This window comes from Aythya ferina, assembly GCF_964211825.1.
Source record: "Aythya ferina genome assembly, chromosome: 3".
Lineage (NCBI taxonomy): Eukaryota > Metazoa > Chordata > Aves > Anseriformes > Anatidae > Aythya > Aythya ferina.
In genome coordinates, this window is record NC_140298.1 from 19572708 (window position 1) to 19594715 (window position 22008).

The 22008-nt window shown below is 42.3% G+C and overlaps 1 protein-coding gene across 1 annotated transcript in view; it reads right to left on the reverse strand.

Annotated features, from left to right (window-relative positions):
* Positions 1-30: 30 nt before the first annotated feature.
* Positions 31-22008, reverse strand: part of USH2A (usherin) — a 417498-nt gene continuing 395520 nt past the window's right edge. Inside the window, exons 65-73 of the mRNA XM_084512774.1 lie at positions 12025-12234; positions 9541-9779; positions 8759-8976; positions 6989-7165; positions 5726-5809; positions 3848-4092; positions 2129-2200; positions 1372-1605; positions 31-605 (exon numbers count right to left, since the gene is read on the reverse strand). Of these exons, the coding sequence (XP_084368900.1) occupies positions 516-605; positions 1372-1605; positions 2129-2200; positions 3848-4092; positions 5726-5809; positions 6989-7165; positions 8759-8976; positions 9541-9779; positions 12025-12234 (1569 nt within the window). The 3' untranslated portion in view covers positions 31-515. The remainder of the gene's footprint in view (positions 606-1371; positions 1606-2128; positions 2201-3847; positions 4093-5725; positions 5810-6988; positions 7166-8758; positions 8977-9540; positions 9780-12024; positions 12235-22008) is intronic.

A 22008-nucleotide genomic window follows, 5' to 3' on the forward strand; every position in this document is an offset into this window, starting at 1 on the left:
GAGGCAAAAGGTAAAGCAAATCCATAAGAATTCCTTCATTTTCTGTTTATTTACTAATGCATGAACACAGTTTTGTGGTGGAGCTCTGTTAGGTCAAATAAATACACATCTGTCCTTCTACAAAGGCCCCTTTCAGCCACATACAGTTTTTCTGGACAGGTACAAGATTTTCCATATAAGCACCCCTGCCCCACCACACACCCTCCTCAGCTGCGAAAGCCGGATGAGAGACAAGGATGAGTGCCTCTACTTCCACAGTCCTCTACTACTGCGTAACTTACAGGTTTTCAAACTGTTCTCATACCTTTTTGAGACATCAGTGCTAACACACAATTTTTACTATACAATTATAGATGGTGGGAATAGGCTAACTAGTACCCCCAGCAAACAGTTCTATCTCTTCACTAGTGGGTGTGGGATGCAGAAATGGCAGCCATATCCCCTCTCCCAAAGTCCGTGCAGGCTGCTTTTGGCAAGTTACCCACTTTGCATTTTCTAGAGAAGGTGATTGTTTTTCAGAGGTGGGTATCGGTGAATGTAGTGTGTTCCTTGGTGACTGTGCTGAAGCCTTTGATGACGTTGACAAGATCTTCTTCATCTGCATACTGTTAGGAGGGGTAAAAAAAAGTCATGTAAGTCAAACCTGTCCTATGCTAAAATGAGATTCTGTTCATTCAATTTTTTCTCCGCACCCCAGAAATGTTTTTTGAAACAGCCTACATGCGTTTCTACTTTTCTACTTGTTTTCCCCTTTTTCACAGCATCAACCAAAATATTCAAAGTATCTGACCCCAAAGCAGCTAGTTTTCATGGTAAGTAATAGGTTTACAATAACTCCTTACAGAGGGTAAGGAAATCAGTGTTTATTACAGGGAGGGAGAACTTATAGAATCATCGAATATCCTGAGTTAGAAGGGACCCACAAGGATCATTCAGTCACCCTCCTGGCTTCCTGCAGGATTCCCCAAAAAACAGACAAAAAACCATAATGTAAGCAAAACCTGCCCTACACTAAGATGAGATTCTGTTCTGAGATTGATTCTGTTCCTATGTCTGAGAGCGTTGTCCAAACGCTTCCTGAACTCCATCAGGCTGGGGACTTTGACCATTTCCCTGAGGAGTCTGTCCCAGTGCCTAACCACCTCCGGGTGCAGCGCCTTTCCCTGACAACCAGCCTGATCCTCCCCTGTCCCAGCTCCATGTGGTTCACTCAAAAGGATTTTAAAGATTTAATCTGTGACCATATCCTTCTAAATCTTTTGATTGTATATCCAAGGACTTTTGAGAGTTATACCTTTACATGATCCTAACAAAACAAACCAATCACTAGAAGCTGACACAGCGACAGCACAGAGGAAGAGGAGTCCTTACCAAGCCACGACCACCAGTGCGATGATTACGAATAATGGCATCCCAAGGTGAATCGTCAACAAGAGGCTTTTTGTCATAGATGTCAAGCAGCTGGCTGACACTACGGTGAAGGGAGGCTTGAGAATACGTGCGACTTAACTGGCTCTGACTTGGTCGCCGTGCCCTAGAAGCATTATGGACACCGCGGTTGCTTGTGGGAGAACCAGCTCCTGGAATTTTTGTATCTTCTAGCCCCTAGTGGGAAGAAACAAACCAGCAACTGTAATACACAAGGCATGGCCTTCAAACACTTTATCTAAACAAAACAAAAGCAGGAGTATAGCAGAACAGAGAAGGCCATGCCACAAAAATCATGCAGAGTTACAAACAGAACAACAACTAAAAAGAACCCTTCCCCACTCGCAGACAATCATGTCATTCAAAAGGATAAAAAAATTAATAATAAAAAACTAACAACAACTCTCTAAAGCAGGGCTTGCCCTGACTTTTTGTCTCCTCTCCTTTTTTTTTTTTTTTTTTTTTTTTTATATATAATTAGTCAACAGGCACAGGTCCAAAGATTTTTGACTACCTGAATGACAGTCCAGACTTCCACAGCAGACTTTCTTTTGCTCAGTTATGGTCAGTTACTACAACCAGGAAAAACCCAGTTACCCACCAGGCAAAACATGCAGGATAAGTAAGATGCCCTTATGCGTGCTCTTTGGGTCATCTGGCACAGCACACGTTTTGCAACTCTGCAAGCTAACAACTCTACCTCAAAGTGCATTGTGTAACTTTTGAGAGTGACACTGCTCGATGAATCAGACGTGTCAGCAATAGTCTCAAACTGAGATTAAAGAGAGGGAGGAAAAGCATTAGTGCAAGCAAAGGTGCAATGCAGGTGCAGTCTGTTCTTTACGGAGGCTGTGAATTAGCTGCAGCTCAGTGAGCGAGGAGACAGAGTAGCAGGATGTGGGGGAGTGGGGAACTGGCAAAAGATGAGGCACAATTTAACTTTAACTGGTCATCAAGTACTATGTGGGCAGCCAGCATTGCTTGCTGTGTGATCTCACTGGCAATTGTAAAACACAATCAGTTTTGCCACTTCAGAGCATCTCAGTACTAAGTTCTCAGATTAAGTAAGTCCTTCAACTGAAGGACTCCCAAAAAAGTCCTATTTTCCCAAAATAAGTTTTATTAAAAAAAAAAATAATAAAAAAAAAAAAAAAAAAAAAAAAAAAAAACAGGGGAAAAAATAAAAGGGGCAGGAACATGAAAAGGACGTGTGGGCACGCCAACAGCAAAGACATTTTAAAGTCAAGAGGAACAACACAACATGACAGACTGTATAAGAAAAGGAATCAAAAGCATGAGACCCATAAAATAAGTTTCTTATGCTCTCAGCCTTTGCCAGGAGAACGGGCACACTGGAAATCCCATTGTTTCCAAGAGCTGCTTCGTTGAGGCACAGATGCAGCTTCTTGGCGCTGAGACAAGAAGGAACAGAATGCGTGAAGGATGCAGGAGTCACTATCCTGTTTCATGGCACTCACAGAGAAAAGAAGCTGAGAAGTGACAAGAAGAATAGCCTTGTAGCTTGCGCCTGGGAAGAAGCACAGAACAGGAGGGCACTGCAGTTCTAATTTTTAATCTTGTAGCAATTTCCAAATTCCTTTTGTCTTGCTTTTCACAAATGGGTAGGATAGCAGTACTACTCTGCTTCATGATGGAATGTGTACTTTATCCAGGTTTTTACAGTTATAGCTTGTCATAATAAAAATGGCACTAAGCTTTCCCCTTTATCACTCCTCAGCAGTCCTCCTCCTACCCCTGTAGTGGTGCCAGTGTGGCTTTATGTGCACAGATACGCACACGCCCTTTGTAAAGGTTCCTAGCTTTTTTATCTGGTTGCACTCACTCTCCCTAAACCTTCCTGGCAGCTGGTCCTACAGCATTCCAGCTGGGTGGTGGGTCGGTACTAGAAAGAAATAGAGTCTGTCCCTAAGTCCTGCTTTGTGTAGGGACAGCTCATGGATACCTGAGAAAAGACTGTCAGTCTAGCCATTCCTAACAGACAGTTGGAACCACACGGCAGGTTCCTCTGAAAGCAGATTTTATTACTTACCTTCTCACAGGATGCCACGGCCTTTTCAGCTCTACTGCAGATGTCAGCTAACATCAGGTGCCATTAGTGGCTTTGGATGTTCTGTGACTACAGATCCAAAGTTTGTCACAGGGCATCAGAAGCATTTTACATCCAGAAATGTCAGGTCCTGCAAACCAGGTGCCCTAGCGATCTGTTTGGATTAAGTGCCTGCAGCCTGGCTTTCTGTACCTTCATAGCTATAACCAGATAGCCCGTTTCCTACACTGAGCAGCCTCCATCTGGTAACTAAGAGGGCAACAAAACAGTGAAAGGACAAAGAAAAACTGTGAGGGGACATCTAAAGATGTAATGCGATAGATACACAACATTGTGTTTTACCCAACCTACCGGATGTGTTTCACCTGTTGAGTACACGCTCATTGGTGACGTTCTTTTCTGGAGCGGAACTAAAGGAGGTCTGTCTCGTGCATAGGGCTGCTTGTGAACTTTCCTTTGAAGAATTAAAGACAGAAGAATAGCCAAGATGATCAAACCTAGAACTACCATCAACACTGCAAACCACAGCTCATTGTAGAATTTTGCACTTTTGGACTCTGCTTTGTCCTTCTCTCCAGGTGTTGTCAAGATCAGACCTGTAAAAATCAAGAGGAATTAGGGGAGAGAGGGAATGTTATTTCAGAAAGCCATTTAACAATATGCTATCCCTTTCAACTCTAATAAATTAGGAAGAAATTTAAGTCATTTTGTCGTCATGTGCTTATTTGCACTTATGTTCAAGGTGGCATAATGGTTCAATATGCTAGCGGGCTATAATAAAAAGCTTACTACCCTCAAGAGACCCTGCTTAAAGTTCTGGCATTGCTGCTCAGGCTGGAAATCACCACTGCATCAGCAGCTCTTGAGAAAAAAGGCAGGGGAGGTGGAATGTGAGAAAAAAAGGGTTCTCCAAGTAACCTTGAAGAGTGAAAATGACTACTGTAATTTCAGAGAGGCACAGACAGAGGACATTCTCTCCACCACTGTGCCAGTACTTTGTAGCAGCAGGCCTGTGCAGTTAAAAAGAGTGGGAGGAAGACTGAACAGAAATGAGTGATAAATTAATACAAAAGAAAACAACATGAAACATTTTATTCCTCCTCTTGCCTGTTAGAAAAAAACAGCCACTTGGCTCTGCTTATGCACCACATAAGCATCAGAAATCTCTCTGTCAGAATTTCCTGGTTAGTTGCAATCCTACATCTGTAACCAGGCTCTTTGCTAAGAAATTCCCACCATTTTCACTTCTAAGTCTCCACTGCAAGCTGCCTGTGGAGCTGATCCAGTTTGTAGTAGGCTCTGGGTATAGCCAGCAATCAAAAGAACAATGGAAGGTGATGGATATAGAGCAACTGGGAACATTTCATAATGCTTTTACTGTGGCATTGCCTGAAACTCTGCAGGAGGACTGAGTGAGAACATGAGGAGGTATATCAGGGAACTTCGGTGTAAAGAGCAATTGCTAAGACAAGGCCAATCTATTTTAAGAAGTTGAACCAAATGTAACTCAAACAATAAATAACTTAATTAAAAGCAGTGCCTGTTAGAAATGGTTTAAGCTTAATCCTGCTTCCTAGAAAACTAAACAGATGGGAAAACAGAACATTTTACTGGTAGGTATTTACAAGGCAGTGGGTAAGAGCTGACTGAGATTTCATTACACCAAACTCCTTCTCTTTGACAAAAGAGTAAAGGATCTTTATAGCAAGAGTCCTGAGAAATCTCATATGATATTCTCATAAACTGGTTAGGGAAACATATCCTGGGTGAAGCTGTAGACTGTAACTGGCTGGATGATCAATAGGCATATGCAAGGAGGTGGTGGGTGTAGGGAGGACTTGCTGGGGTGAGTGAGTTGCATGGAGAAGAGAGGACATTTTCATGGTCAAACAGAGGAGGAATAGGAAGGTCAGCATTAGAATAGATACTACTCAGGAGGAAAAAACACTATGTCATGGAAAAAAAAGATTCTAAAATTAAAAAACAAAAACAAACAAACAAAAAACATTGCAACGTTGGAGAAAAGATTTGAAGCTGATCATGTTGCAAATAAATGGAAATCCATTCATGGAAAAAAGGCACATTACCTACATACCTTATACCCTAAGGTGCTAAGGAACTACAGATCCTTCAGTAAGATTCCACCCTATCTGGCATCCACTACATATCAAATTTCTACCACAAACATATAAAATCAGTAGGTGCTAGATAGTTTTTTCACATAGTTACCAAGTCCATCTCCAGCGCTGTACTTGATGACTGGTGTCATGGCACTCCCTTCGTCAGTGATGCAGGTCACTTGAAACAAAAAGGCTGAGCAAAAAGGTTGGAAAATGCTATCAGCAGGAGACATCAAAATTCTGTAGGTGCTGCTTTTTCACCAACATCCATCAGCAAAGATGGCTTGCTCTGAGAACAGCCAAGCAGGCATAGCATATAACCCAACATAATCCTACTAAGTCCCAGATCAAAGCCCCATAATCCCTTATACATAGGTATTAAACCATGAACTATGGCAGATCATAGGGTGGCCACTAGTATGATGTTGCTAAAAATTGTATTCCTCTTCCAACACCCAGTTCTCTCAGTTCTCTCTCTTCCAGTGATGTGGAACTGGAAACTTTCAAGGTATTAATCATTGTGCCCTAAATTCCTTATGCTCCACTTATGGCTGATACAAACTTGTTATGAACATTTGAGTAAAAACAAAAACAACAACAACAAAAAAGTATAGTATTAGCATCATTGCAGTAATCAGGAAAGTAAAAAGTAAATGACAAACCCCTTTAAAATGCAAAGAAAACCTCTTAAAAACGTTTCCTTTTCTTCCTTCTTTCCTTCCATTCCTCTTTCCTTCCTTCCCTCCCTCCTTCCTTTCTTTCCCATCTTTCTTTTCCCTTTTGATATAATCTGCTTCTATTTTAAACATAGCAAATTTCTGAAAGAGAAACTGCATTTCAAAACATGGCTGATTCCAAAAGGTGCTGACTTAGTTTATTTATTTATATTTTTTTGGTTTTAGGAAAAAAAAAGAAAAAGAAAAAAAAACAGGCTTCAGCCTTTTCTAGTGCTGACGATTTTGATGATTTCCATACATTTTTTGAGAGCACAGCCCTGAACAGTGAAATTGCAATGCAACTCCAGGATTTGGAAAAGCTCAAACCTCACAATGAACCAGAGTGGGTTCGCCCAGTCAGGTAAAATGTTTAAGAGGGAGCTTAGCTCCAAGTATTTTTGTTTTAAGGATCTGCTTAGATGCAGTTCAATGAATTTGGCTATAGTGTTCAGCAAGGATTTACAGGAAGATCACAGCTGGCTAGAGCTGCATCTTAGCCTCCCATTCATTCCTCCACTTAGGAAGAAAAATAGTAGCTCCTATGCTCTTAGCTTGGGATGCCCATGGAGAGATATTTCTTAGACTTAGCACACAATAATATTAATTTAGCTCAACAGTCTTTCACAGAGAGAAGCACACAGGAAATTGAAACTGACTTTTGTCAGATGTCCTTGGCAAATACAGCTCTGTGTCAAAGCCACTGTAGATGCGCTGCCCGCTCTCAGTTAACGCGTACTCCTTCAGGCGGCCGTTCAGCACGAAAGTGCGGCTCCAGTCTATGTGGATGGTAGATAAATTGCTGAGAACTGAGAATGGAGCCATGTACCGAGGTGCTGCAAAAGAAGGAAAAAACCACTCATTTCTCATTTCTAGGCAACAGGCACGACAGAATTATACAGCAGAGAGAAGAGGTCTGAATGATTCAAGCTCCTCACACGTGCTTCCTCCCTGTCTCATATACATGTGTAATCACGCACATACATGAAGATTGGGCAGGGGGCAGAAAAGCAGGAGCAGATGGTCCACAGAGAGAAAACAAATACAGAACTCACTTCAGGGAGAAAAAGTTCCTCAGTTAGGCTCAACAACTTGCTGACCAAAGACTTCATTTAAGTTTGAGGTAGTTGTTTCTTGTGGCTTTCCCATTAAACCAGGTACCCACTAAGTGTTGGTTTGTTCATAAGAAAGCTGCTCGTCCAGCTGCACTTTGCTGCTAATTGCCCCCTTTCACTAAGCCAAACCTTCCAGGCAAGAGGAAGGAGACTTTCAGAGTGATTCAGGAGACCTGGCATGAAGAGTTCAGCAAGGCAAGAAAAGCAAGACTGAAAGAAGAGAGCTGTAGATGCAGTGGACAAGGGTTAGAAAATGGCTTTCAAATGCTTTTCTTCTTTACGTCTCAACAATTTGTTATGATTTTTCTCCATTTAAATGTCCATTATTACATTACAGCTTTCCATTAACAATTTGTTAAAATGTGGTTTTAGATTTAAAGACATTTTTTTTTTTCTTTTTCTTTCAGTGGTCACATTAAAGAAAAATGGTCTGTTCTGCCCCAAACTTCCAGCTGAGAATCCATGCAATGTAGTGAATACATTAGTAGTAGTTTTTAGTAACCACTCAGCAAAAGTACCAATTGATTTAAATGGGATTTCTAGAAAGGTGATTCTGAAATCCTGACACAAGACTAGGTGAGGAAGAATTAATATTCTCTTTGCCCTGTCCTGGCAGGCTGAGGTGAAATGTCCGTCTCATCTGTTATAGAATGACTATGGCTACATCATTATAGATCTTTCCAATAAAAGCTGATGTTAGACTACCACAAATTCAGTTTTGATGTTAACATCTATTCTGACTGTCTGCACTGGTCTGGAACATTTAATTTCCATGTAGACCACTACGTGAATTTAAAGTATTGTCTGTGGTGGTTGGGTAGCAACAAATTCTTACTTCACTGTCAGCAAGGATCCAATCATTCAGATGAAACCCAAGGAAAACTTTCATGAGCCCAGGAAGGAGTGTGGCATGAATTAGGAAGGTAAGATTATTCTTGAAAATCGGTCTCTTTTAAGAGCTCCACTTTTCCCAGGGACCATGTATGGCAGTGTGTTTATTACCACACACCAGCCTTTTGGTAATACTTGAACCTTTATGTTCTGAAGGTGTGCTGCCCATTCTTGGTAAAATAAAAGGTTTCCTTTCCACAAGCACAAAGGTTGTAATATCAGATGGTGATAAGAAATACTTTCGAAGGAATGAGCAGTCAAGCCCCAGAACAGAATTTGAGTGAATGGGCAGCAGAGGTGACCAGGGACACAGAAGACGAAGTTCCTGGGGACATCATCTTTCACAAAGAATTCGTTTGGCACTATGCAGCCCTGTTCATCGGAAGCAGGAATGCTGATCTCTGAAACTTTTCTCATACTTACGCTCCTTTTCTGTAGTGAAACCAACCCACTCTGAGGCGCTGCTGCCAACAGAGTTGTAAGAGACAACTCGCAGGTTGTAGGTCGTGTAAGGCTCGAGGTTGGACACATTGGCACTCTGTCCATTTCCTGTATACTTCACCTCAGTTGGGCCAGGGCTGCAAGCTTTTACTGCTGGCTGCAGGTTCAGGGGACAAGCCATATACACATGGAGCTCATAGCTGAAAAGAAAGTGGAGATTTTGAGTAATCAACAACCTTAATATCAGAATAGCTAATCAACCGTTTCATCACAATTGCTGTATGCCTGGCTACCAGAGAAGAGACTGGACCTCATCTCAGTTTTTCTCTTGGAGACTTTGGCCCCAGCTATAAGATACCTATGAACTAGCATGGTTGTCAGTCACGCTCACAATGAATCTGTTGGTTGTTGGTGCCTTAACAGGCATCAACACTTCTGCAAATCAGATAGTGGCCTTGCCTTACTAACTACAAAATACTGCTGCCTCTTTGCTGCCAGCTGATCTCACAACTTTCTGGCTGTGCAACCACACCTGCCAGACAATCACCTCCACTCCCAACATCTCCTCCACCTTCATCCTCCACCCCCAATCTCCCATTCAGGAGAAAAGCAACCGGTGCACATAAACACTTCCTGGATTTTTAGGCCACACAGGATACCACCACCAACACCAGGAAGAATAAACATGGGTTACAACTGTCCAGAGCTCTCAGCCCTGTGATTACAGCTTACATCCAGGACACGTGCTCTGCCAGCACTCCTACCTGGTGACAATGCCATTGGGTGACTGAGGGGCACTCCACTGGAAGGAGGCATTCCTGGAGGTCACGGTGCGGATCTGCGGGGGGGGCTGCTCCGATGGTGGAGCTGGCTGAGTGGTGATTTGGGCCATGGGTCCTTTGTTGCAACAGTTGAAACACGTGCAGGCCTCCACGCCAATGAAGTATGTGGTAAAAGGTTTTAACCCATGTATTGTCTGCTGGGTGGCAGTCCCTTCTGACAGCTGTAAAAATTAAGAGGGAACTTGTCACAGCTTCAAGCACCACAAATACTAAATAAGAGTTATCGAGGTAAATTAACTCCATAAGATGATGGCCACAAGGTTCTGCATGTCCTTTAAGTCTGACATTAATGCAGCTGCTATGCACTGGGACCTCTGCAGTCATTTTCCTCCTATTACAAAGTTAAAGGGCACTGTTCAAAGGAAAAGACCATGCCATCACTGGCCTCGCAGACCTCTTGAGTTAAGCTGTAAACTCTGTATGCCAACTTGCAAATGTCATTCTCAGGGACAGAGAAACTGCAAACCTTTAAGGAGAAAATCTGGGCTAAGTGGTACTGGAGCAAAAAGAAATGAATGTGGAAAATGCCTCCATGATAAGTGTGATGGTAAGTACCCGTGCATGTCTCACAAGCTTCCCTGGCTTGGATACAGGAGACAGCATTGGGCAGAGTGATAGGCACGTGCCTCGTGGGTCAGTTTACCTGATGGGAGAGTGCCACCTCCAGTAGGAACCTCTGAGCCCAGGGCCAGCACACCACGGCTGTGCAGTCAAACGGCTATGGTGCTGGACAAGCATGTTAGAAAACTCTCCTACAACTAGCACAGGAGACCTGACAGAAATGGTGCCCTTTGTTCCTAAACTGCTAACAGGAATTGCCACCTCACATCTTTGCTGTAGTCATTTGTAATCAACATACGTAGAAAGCACCAACAATGGACAACATTCGCTCCCATTTGGCAGCTTGTGACTTAGCAGAGTGCAGCAGAAAATAGGAAGGAATGAGTTAAGCAACCAAAGGAAAGCATGTAGTACTGCCTGATGTCAGTGCTAGAGATGAGACAGCAGCATGGCAGGTGTGAGGGGATGGAGATGGAAGACCGAGGAGACGAGTTGGCTGAATCAGACCTGGACATGGCTAGTTGCACTGGGAGGAATAAATGCATGGAGAAATAAATGTATAATATACATTCAGTAGGCAGCTTAAACTCATGAAAAGAACTGATGGCCTGGGAAGGTATCTCCAGCACTTCCAAGTTGAGAAAGATGATACAAGGGCAAAAGGCCCATATAAACATTTACTTTTTGTAAAAAAGAAACAGATAATGTTAGACACAAAGAAGTATTCAAGTATTTTGCACTGATTTGGTGGTAACTACTCTAGATACCTTGCACAGCCCTAGCCTTTCCTCGCATCTCTCAGTTTTATAACTCTAATGAAGCCTCAAAGTTTTCCTAGCTTAGCTGAGTCCTATCATGTCTGGACACTTAATAGATTCTGTCTCAAGAAAAGCCACATCTCAGCCCTACTAAAGCATCACTCATGTTGCTGCAGTCTCTTCACATCTGTTGAATCTTCTCAGGCGAACAGAAAGAAATAGTAGCAATCATCTGCTACCACACACATGTAAGTCTATGCTTTGCCTCCAAAATGGCCACACTAGAGAATGAAAACCCATAGTATAGGCATAGTTAAAATTGAGGAAACCCTTGAGGATCACACAGAACCCTCCAGAATCTCTCCTATGGGCCTTTTCACTGTAGCAATGCCCAAGCTAGAGAAGACACCAACTCCACAGCTGGGGTTTTAAATCCTCTACTTGGCACAGACACCAAAATGAGGAATTGCTTAAAGAGATGGTTTACTGAAATCTGCTGAACAGCTAAGATCTGCCCCAGGGAAGTTACCATTAAGAACATTAAGTTATCATTAATGCAGTCTAGGCTGAGACACAGAACAAATAAGTTATCTGGCTACTTTCATTATTCTTAAGTGCTTTACCATGCAATACTTCTTACCAGCAAGAAATATTTTAAGAGCAACTCAGGTATAGCTTTTTCTTCAGAGCTTCAAACCTGTAGGCTGCCCAAAGCACAAAACTGTTTCCTACTGGCTACAGTTCCCACCTGCACCACTTGGACTGGCAGGAGCTGTCTGGAATTATTTCATTTGGATGGTTAGCCACCCCTAAAAGAACACTTTGCATTCTCATCACATTGTCACAGCACATTACCAAGCCAGAAAGGTTTGAATGATGAAGTGAATTCTTTGAAAAGCACATTTAGCTGAGTTAAAGTGTTGGGCCCACTTTGGCCAGAAGAGAGCATTGCAGAGCAGGCAACAAAAGGAGCACAGAAGAGGAGGAAAACTTGCAATCAGCAGTAGCTGTTAGCAAGAACAAAGCTGTTAAAGCTAGAAAACACAGCTTCAAATGGAAATACAGAGGTAATTTCGACAATACTCACCACCACTTCATTCCCTCTGGTATCATTAGAAAACAGCCTGTAGATGCTGACCACCCCATTTGGCTTAAGGGGGGGGTTGATGTTCACCACAGCCACTGTGGATGCCACCATGTGGAACAGGGGAGCTCCCAGGCCCTCGGGAGGGGCAGGGCCCGTCCGGCAGCGGGACCAGCCGCTCGGTGTCCGGCCCGCTGAGTTCACCGACCACACCTTCGGCACATGAGAACAAAGAACTGTCAGTGAAGAAGCCAAGCCTACAAAATCTCCACAATTAGCTAGAGTGCTGCAGCAGCTTTAGCAACACTGAGAAAGACACGGCACAATGACATCAGTGCAAAATGTCTCGTCAGCTATCCAGCACCTGTATTTATCCAGTGACTTCCAAACAAAAAAAATAACGAATATTTCCCATCATTGCGCTGAGAGGAAAGAAGCAGATCTTGTGTCTCAGACAGTGTGTGTTCACATATCTCCTACATACCTGAATACCACCACTGTCTTTGTCATGCCACGCAAAGAGGATGCCTTGAGAAGCTATGATCAACACTGATAACATTTTCAAACAAATCTGAACAAAAATACTGACATCCAGTCCTGCTGCTATTGTCTCCCTTCTACACAATTCCTTCACGTGTGCAAGCAGCCCCCTGACTGAACTGCCTGGCACCATTGCCATCCAAGTTATGTTCACCTGGAGTGAATCTCAGTAGTCAAACTCTAGTTATTTTTTAAAACTGCGAAGTTTTATAGAAACTGCTCTCTTTAAAATACTATTGTATTGCATTTGGAAACATTTTCAGTATCCTGGAATACAAACAAAGTCAATTGAAAACAAAGTAAATCAGTAACTCATTTATTTTCACAACATTCACTTCATTGCATGAACACAAACACAATGGTTTCAGTTCCAAGATTTCAAAATTTAGCAGCTTGAATTAGGCCTGATTAAAAAACACATGTCTCTATGAACTATACCTACTGATTTTGTCAGCTTCCCAAAACCAGAGTGATCTGCAGACTACATAAAACTCAGCACTTATTAAACACAGTCTCCAACAAATCTGCATGAAAATTAAATTTTGTTTTCATCAAGGAGTGAATAAACATATGGAACGATGTATAATCTTATTTATCAAAAACCATTTGTATAATTAAACACGAATATCATAAAAGGTTGCCTTAGGTCGTCATTTGCATGAGTAAGTAATTTGTAGAATGTCAGGTACAATAGACAGAATAGATGGATGCGTGAGCATATAGGGTTAAATTAGGCTCAATATTAGCCAACCACACAGTGATCAATCAGAATGATAGATCTAAATGGCAATACAAGAAGACTGTCTGAGCGATTTTTAGTATAAGTATTCCTTAGTAAGCTTTCATGCTGAGCAGTTCTAACAACAGTAAAACATGTTCTTATGTGATCTACTCCAGGCAGAAGTCCTGGGGAAGTGAATGGTGGGACTGTGCCTTAAAGTAAATAGGTGGTTTAGAAACAAGAGGTCTTCAAGACTGACCCTGGCATCTTTCCTGCTGGCAATGTTAAGTACCAAGACCACAGGACACTTCACAAGGAGCCTGGGGAAGGAAAAAGGCCAAAAACCACTGCAGCAGCTTTAAAGACTGTGGCTCTGCCAATTACAAAACCAAAGTTACAGCCCCATTGCCTCAGTAACATATAATATCATCCAGTGAAACACGACGTAAGTACAGATGACACCCTGTGATAAAAAGCGCAGCCAGAGTACTTTCATGTTCAGTGAGATCAGTAATATATTTCTGTTGTGAACTTTTCATAAAGTCAAACTCTGTTCACTTTACTGCAGTAGGTCAAACCCTCTATCTCAGTTAAGTCCCAGCTGCTACAAAGATTTGCCCACGGTAGTTCATTCAAGGGGCATATTTCTTTGTGGAAAGAAGCTGCCGCATATGGAAAGAACAGCTCGGAGCCTGCCACTCGCCTTGACTCAGTGCTGACCTTAGTTCAAGCGCTCTGGTTGCATGCTAGGCTGTGGCCTTAATGAGCATGGAGCGTGGCAGCATTGGTCAGACCTGAACTGCCAAGCCAGCTCCCACAAAAACTGACAGCGATGAGCTAGGAGGAGAGGTTTCCTGCACAGCACAGCAATTAGGCCTCAGAATGGGACACCCCAGGAAATCTGGAGAAGACAGGGATGCAGCATAGCTGGATGTGGGTACCTCACTGAGGGCTGGAGGGAGATGTCCTCCTCAGTCCCTCTTTCCCATATCATAGGTGCCTAGTGGGCAGCCTGCTCCTGGGTGGGGTGCGCTTCACACTCCGTATGGGGCTGTTCCCCTGAGCATGAACATAATGAAGACAAAGATTGACTGGGCAGAGCAAGGGCAAGTGCAAGCAGGCATAGTTGCCTAGCCTGGCACCTGTGAGGTGACAGGGAGCCTGCAGCCTGTCCTCCAGGCCCTTCTGCTAAAGAGGCCAAGGTGCAGGTGGGCCTGACAGCCATGGTCTGAGAGCACCTGCAGGGCAGACAGCAGCCACCCAGCCCCACCAGAACTGCATTACCACCAGCAAATCTCCAGAAATGTGAAACTCTCTCACACCAGCTTCAGAGACAACCATGACAGCTCAAAAGGAATTGTGAGGATTTAAATTCTGGATTTGCATTGACATTAGCTTGGTTCCCTTCTTCTACTTAACCATCTGTAAAAGAATGGATGGCAATATAAATATTTCCCTGGGAAAATCACCATCCAAGTAAATCCTGGACAGCATTTAGAGACCCAGAGCAGTAAGTGCACAGAAATGACAGAAGATGGAAATGTTCATGTTCAGCCATTTTAGAGCATGAAGAAATCAGACAATGAGGCAACAGAACCACAATGAGGAGTGCCTGCTAAAATCAGAGGTTTGGTCATGGCTCCTCAATAAGTTACCACAAAAACATGGATGACTGAAGGCCTGGCTAATCTGAAATTCCATGGTGTGGACTTCTGCAAAAGTTTTTTTGGGATCAAGTAAAGTCCTTCTAAGACATGACATATACAGAGCACAGAAAATATTTATTGCATTTATATAAAAATGTAAACATCTTAGTAGGCAACAGCATCATCTGTTGTTCATAATGGTAGAAGATTTTAGAGGCTACTTCAGAGCACACAGGCATGTGGAGCAAACAAGAATCAATTACACCTCACACAGGCAGGGACACATTGAATAACAAAGCACAGACAGCAGAAAGGCATCAAAAGTTTCTTATAACTCAACTTTCTGAATATACTGCCCCCAAAAGCATTAAGTCTGACATCATGGTGCACGGCTCAGCACCCTGCCAAAAGATGAATGGCTGCTAATGGCTGCATTGCCCCCAAAATCCAGGAGAGGGCTCCAAAATTAGTTACATATGATACTATTTAAAATCCTTCATCAATTTGCTGGCCTCTGGCCCAGACTGCACTTTGAAGTAGAGCCAGACAGGGGAAACCTCTCTGGAGCCCACACAGTTGGAGAACTAGAGAAGTCCCGTTACAGGTTACATAGCTTGTTGCTTTCATCATCAGTGAGCCTTCACAGATCTATCTCCTGGAAGAGACTGAAGAAGAGACCATCATCGGAATGATTATAGGACAACCTCAGGTCTCATTGGCACTGCAAGAAGGGGCAAAACCTAAGAGGAACATAAAGGAAATTTCTGAGAAAATGGGCACAGCCTGAATGCAGTCAGCCCAGCTTGTTCAAGCTTCGGAAAGCTGAGTAGCAACTTCTCCCATAAAGGGCAATAAAATCACGATGGCCCCAGGGTGTACATGGAAAAAAAACAACACATGGTATCCTACATGCTGACAGTGGGAGAAGTTTTCATCTCTGAGCCACACATCTGTGCCCCAGGTGTGTCTGATGCACACCTCTTGAAGCCCCAGGTCCTTACCTGGGGAATCTATGTTTTGATTTTTTTAAAAAAATAACTTTTCTTTTATCAAATGGAGATCATCTGTGAAGGTATGTATTCCATACAGGTGGTGCTAATGGGAATGGAGAGAAACAGCTGGATTTACACTCCCACTGCTCTTCCAATGTGGCAGATGAGCCTCTCTGTGATGAAAAAGGGATGGTGAAGAAGCTGCCAAAATAAAGCACTCAAATTAACCCCCCTCAAAAGACAGATAGTCTGTGATTAAGGCAGAAAACGCAGTATGTGGCCAAAATCCCCCCAAAGGATAACGTGATAGCTTGATCCCATGACTCCAATTACAAGAGGAAGCACAACCACAGCAGACTGAGCAGCAGTTTGGCAGAGGACGTTGTGTGCAGGCTAACACCTGTCCGCTCAGCACACTTGTGTCTCAGACCTGGCCCCAACAATGTGACTGGTATTACAGCTTTAAACACAGGGGCCAACTGGGAAGTTCCTGAGAGGGAATTCTCTCCATTCCTATGGAGAACAAGAAGCTCTCCAAGAGGTCTCATTCTCCTTCACTTCTGCTGAAGCATAGCAAGGAAGCAGCAGGCAGAAAGGTGTGCTGACTGGTGATAGCTTGCCTATCTGAAGGCAGCTGTCCTGCTGACTTCCAAGGTCAAGGAAAGCTGGTATCTTCTTCACGTAGAAGAATTCCTGCTTGCAGGAAATCAGAAAAGACAGGGAGCCAAGCAGCTGACTGCCAACCAGCAGCAACTCCTGACTCCCACCAAGCCATACAGGCACTGTGCATCAGACCACTTCACACTGCAGTTAATATCATGCTTCTGTGAGGGACATGACCTCAGCTCTGTTTGTGACAGCAGCTTCCACTGAGCTCCTGCAGGCACTCAGAACCCAGCTGTTTGCCTTAAAACAAAGTCTTATCAGTGAGTCACTACCTACCCTCAGCTTTGAGCCCTGACTAGAGCTGTGGGGTAGCGAGGTAGTGCTGTGGGTTCTGGAGAACCACAAGCTCAGACCAAGCCTCATCTTTCATGTGAGTATAAGAGTCGGGTACAACTTAGGTATCTGCCCTTAAGAGTCCATAATCTTGGCTAGTTAAAATTAGAGAAACGCAGACAAGCTCCCTCTTACCATCATTTGCAGCAGCTTTCACAAATCTTTCTTCTTATCAGATCTGACCGACGTGCAGCCTGGGTAATTTGGGATTTCTTATGCAATACCAGCCCAACTCAGAACACAAAGCTTGTCTACAGAAATCTAGCATCCAGCATTACAATAATGTATTCACATCTGGGCATTGCAGTGTCAGGTAGGTATTAGCAAAGTAGAAAGTTTCAAAAGTGGTTGTCAAATGGGGACAGAGCAAAGGCAAGGGACAGTAGGTATCATGTCCACTCATGACCAGAGATACCAGGAGGTAGTAAACGAATGTGTGCTTTCTAATTGCCCATCCTGAAATCCATTCTTTTCCCTCTTCAACATTCAGTCAGCATCTTAGGGAGGCCATAAACACATAATAGGATAGATTTTAGGTCTGGGCTTCTAGCATTGTGATAATTTCAGCCTCTTACCATTGCTATTCATCTTCACTAATCAAATCCTCATAATAAAAGTACTAAACTCATTCTGGGGAGGGAAAGGGAAAGACAAAGACTACAGGCAAGGGCTTTGGGACTTACACAAAATTACAAAATTCTAAAGGAATCTCATTTCATATAAAATAGTATAACACCAGTAATTAATAAGAGATGTAAACAGGTTTAACTCTAAAAAGGCAGAAAATTAAATAATTTGTTTCCTATGGGTATATAATGAGATAGTTACCAAGTTCCCATGAGAGAGATAAGCAGATATAAAAAGGTCTTTCCAATACCTGTAATGGCTAAGGGCAACAGCTAATTCAATAGATTCGATCAAAATCACCACTTCTTTCTCCGCTTCTGATTTATTACTTTGGCTGTAGTTAGTCATCACTCATTTTAGTTTGCTTTTCAGTAGTCATAAATTATGCCTCATAAATAAAAAGATACAATCAAGGAAATCATATCAAGTCATCTACAGCCCTGGAGTATATTTTCCCCCGGTACTCACACTAATGTCTTTTTAAAGGATAGCTTGCCATGGTTTTGAATATGTCAGAATCACAATGTACTCAGGAAAATCTTGCACGAGTTTTGATATAACAGTCTCACTGGTAATTTTGGAAGCCAACAAATCCAGTCTAATATCCTGCTATAGTTTTATGAACAAAAATCAAGGTTTGCTTCATCAATGCACTGTTTACGCACTTGAATGTAGGTTGGTGTTAGCAACAGAAACATAGTGCATGAAGGGGGTTTCATAAAAGAAATCATGTGGTTTCATATAGTGCTTCACCCTAGTATGTGCCCTACTGTACTAGGGCAAAATAGTTCAGCAAAATGGTATTTACAGTAGGTTTTGCCATTACCACAATGAAAGCATATAGTTATGTCTGCTTTACTTTTCAGAAACTGAAGCCCAGCTTCATAGTCTAATGCCTGCACAGCAGGAGACACTGTTTACTTGGAAGCAAGGGAACACAAAAACCTTGCAAGAAAATCCTCTCTTCCAAACAAAGAGGAGATAGAGAGCATGGAGTGCAAGAAAGAACCGTGTTTGATTTTGTCACTGCTTTGTGGTGTATCTTTCTGACAGGGTGACAGGAAAAAATGGTGAATTAAAATGATGAAAAGAAGCCAAAAGATGAGGGATATTACAAACGGGGAACTATCCATCACTGGCCAGTCAGAGAAACAGCTTCACCCCATTTTAAGCTGAAGAAGTCACTTAGCTGCTTGTCAGTAACTAAGCAGCACAAACTGGAGCTCAGCCAGCAGTTTGACAGACAGGCTGGTAAAGCCAAGTGTCATTTTGTCATCTCTGAAAGTGACCAAGAGGACTGACATATTCTGCACTCCATGTACTTGGTCCTGCCATAATCTTCATGACTTTGCACCCTTTTTTTTTTTTTTTCTATATATCTCTCCAAAGTCAGAAATATAATTTGTTTTCTTTGTGAGAGTCCAAGATGGAGGACCCAAAATATATTTCCCCTGGTATATCTCAGGATCTTTCCTAGACCCTTCACTTGGCAGTGAAACCACTGAAACCTATCAAGCACTAATATGCTTATGTACATCTTGCCTCCGATGAATAAAAGTGCTTAAATTCCTTGAACAATTGTGACCTTAGCATTTAGGGGGCACAGTCCCTTTGACCAACATGAATTTCAGAAGTGACTTCATCATTTTTGAAAGTGCAACTTTTGCATCTAATTTTACAAGCCTTAAATATTCAGCTGAAGTTTCCAGCAATAGAATTAAAAAAAAAATAAAAATAAAAATAAAAATCTGACTTCAGACCCAAAGAAGCTGTCCGGATTCATCGAACTAAATCTCAGTGCCTCCAAAAATGCTGGAGAGAGTCCCATCACAGCACTTTGATTTTATCTGCATTCTGCTGGAGGAAATTCAGTTGCATTTAAAGTTTTATGTCCAGCAAACAAGCCTCAAATGCAGAGACAGCAGAATCAATATCCAGTTTAAGTGAAATATAAATCTGGGTTTCATCAGCATAATAGCAAAAGCCAAGCCCTATACTTATGAATAACTTGTCTCACAGGCAAGATATAAATTGTCAACAATGGAAGAGCTTAGAATAGATCCCAGAGGACTGCTGCAAGTGACATAAGAAGAAGACAAACACGTGCATGCAAAAACCTCTCACAGTGAAATAAATGGCCACTAGTGGAAAAAAAAAAAAAAAAAAAAGAGAGAGAGATTTAGGGTCCCAGTCAACAACTCAGCCCAGTTATGGAGCACAACCAAGATAAAATGCAGTCTTGAATACGTCATGGCAAACCACAGGAATCCACTCAAGAGACTTTCTTTGCTACCTGTCATCAATAGATCATTAAAAACTTTGGCTCAAACAAATGTTTGTGCTATCAAATTCCCCAAAAAACAGCTTCTGACTGAGGTAATTGGAAGCTGGTCCAACTGATAATATAACACAGTCATCATCAACAACTTCAAGCCCAGACAACAATGTGAGATGTTTTTCTTTAGCTAAGAAAGATTTCTAACTAATAAGTAGAGTGTAGGTCTGCTTCAAGTACTTGCTACCTACCAAACCCCATCCATACTTGTATTCACATTCTTCACAGATCCTCACCAAAATAGTGAGGAAATCTGGTCTAGCAAAAGTTCTGCTATAAACTACAGCAAATGGAGAAGAGAATTCATGGTATTGTGGACCTACAGATGTGGGAGAAAGAAAAGAAAACCTTAATATTTATTCACAGTGGGACTTAAAATACTAAACTGTGCTGTTTCTGGAAACAAACTAACAAACAAAAACCAGCTTTGGTCGCAAAAGAAGTGACAACTGGAACATACATTTAAAGTGTAGTAAATATTCAGGCTTGAAGTAACCATCCTTTTTTTGACTTGGTAAGTACTAGTATAGCATTTATGGTATTGCTAAATTCACTTAAATTCAGTTCTCTGAACTTCAGTTCAGGAGGTCATTAAGTAACTGAAGGCAATCAAGTAACATGAACCTGTAATCAGAAAGAAGAAGTAGTCAGCTCACAGATACTCAGCATTTCCTTCAGCACAGAGCTAATAGAAAGATTTTTCATACTGGCTGCTAACTTAAAGACATGCTGTCAATCCAGAAACATCAAAAAGTAAAAGAGGTTTGTGATTATCAAGCAGTGAAGACAGGCTTTGTGAATACTGCAATAAGTACACTTTTCTAGTAGTATACCAGGTTCTTTTTTTTTCAATAATTTAATAACTGTCCCTTCAGAATCCTCTTCTTACCCAAATTAGAGATGCTACAACTGATTTATAAAGAAAGCTAGTACACTCCTCCCTCCAGGTCCCAGGACTCTGACAGTGACAGAGCGAGAGGCAACGGACGCAAGCTGAAATAGGGGAATTAGACAGAAATAAAAACAAGATGTATATAGGCAGTCATTGGAACAGGCTGCCCAGACAGGTTGTACCATCTCCATCCTTGGAGATTCAGGGATGGAGAACTTGGACCAGAACTCAACTGGCCACAGCCCTGAACAGCCTCAAAAAACACCACCACCAACAAAAATAAATAAATAAAGCCAAACCCCAACCAAAATAAATCCAAACCCAAACCAAAAACCCAACAGCAGAAGTAGAGCACAGATACCAAAGAACCTGATCTGTAAATTGATCCCTCATCAAATTTGCAGTTGACACCAAAGTGGAGGGAACCAGTTGATGTGTTTATGGGCAGGTCTGGCATTCGGAAGGGACTAGAGGAATAGGTCACCAAGACATTTATGAATCTCAGCAAGGACAAATGTGAAGTCTTGCACTTGGGAAGGAATAACTCCTTGCAGCACTACAGGGTAGGGACTGACTAGCTAGGGAGAAGGACCTAGAGGGTTTCAGCAGATAGAAAGCTGAACATGAGCCAGCAATGTACTCTGGCACCAAAGATGGGCAACAACATCTTGAGCTTTTTAACAGGAGCATAGCCAGAAAATTAAAGGAAATGATAACATGCCTTTACTTAGCATTTGTCCTGTTTTGGACCCCAAATCCAAGAAAGATTGATAAATTGGAGAGAGTTCAGCAAAGGGCCACCAAGGTAATCAGGGCATTGGAGAATTTGGCCTGTGAGAATAAGCTGTGGGACTGGGACTGGAGAAGTGATGTGTTTGTGGGGACCTGACTGCAGCCTGCCAGCATCAAGCCATAAGCTAACAGAAGGTGATGCCAGTTGTTGGGGGGAGAAAAGGAAACATGCTTATGTTCAAACAAGACAGGTTCAGATTGAATGTAAGAAAATAAGTTTTTTTTTTCACCATGAGAACAGTCAAGAAATGGAGCAGACTGTCTGGAGAAGTTATTCAATCTCCCTCCCTGTAGGTTTCCAAGGTGCAGCTGGATAAAGCCCTGAGTAACCTGATCTGACCTCTTAATTGACACTTGAGCAGAAAGTTGGACTGAATAACCTCCTGAGAGCCATTCCAACCTGAATTATCTTGTGATCCTGTAAAACAAAGGAACTTGTAAAA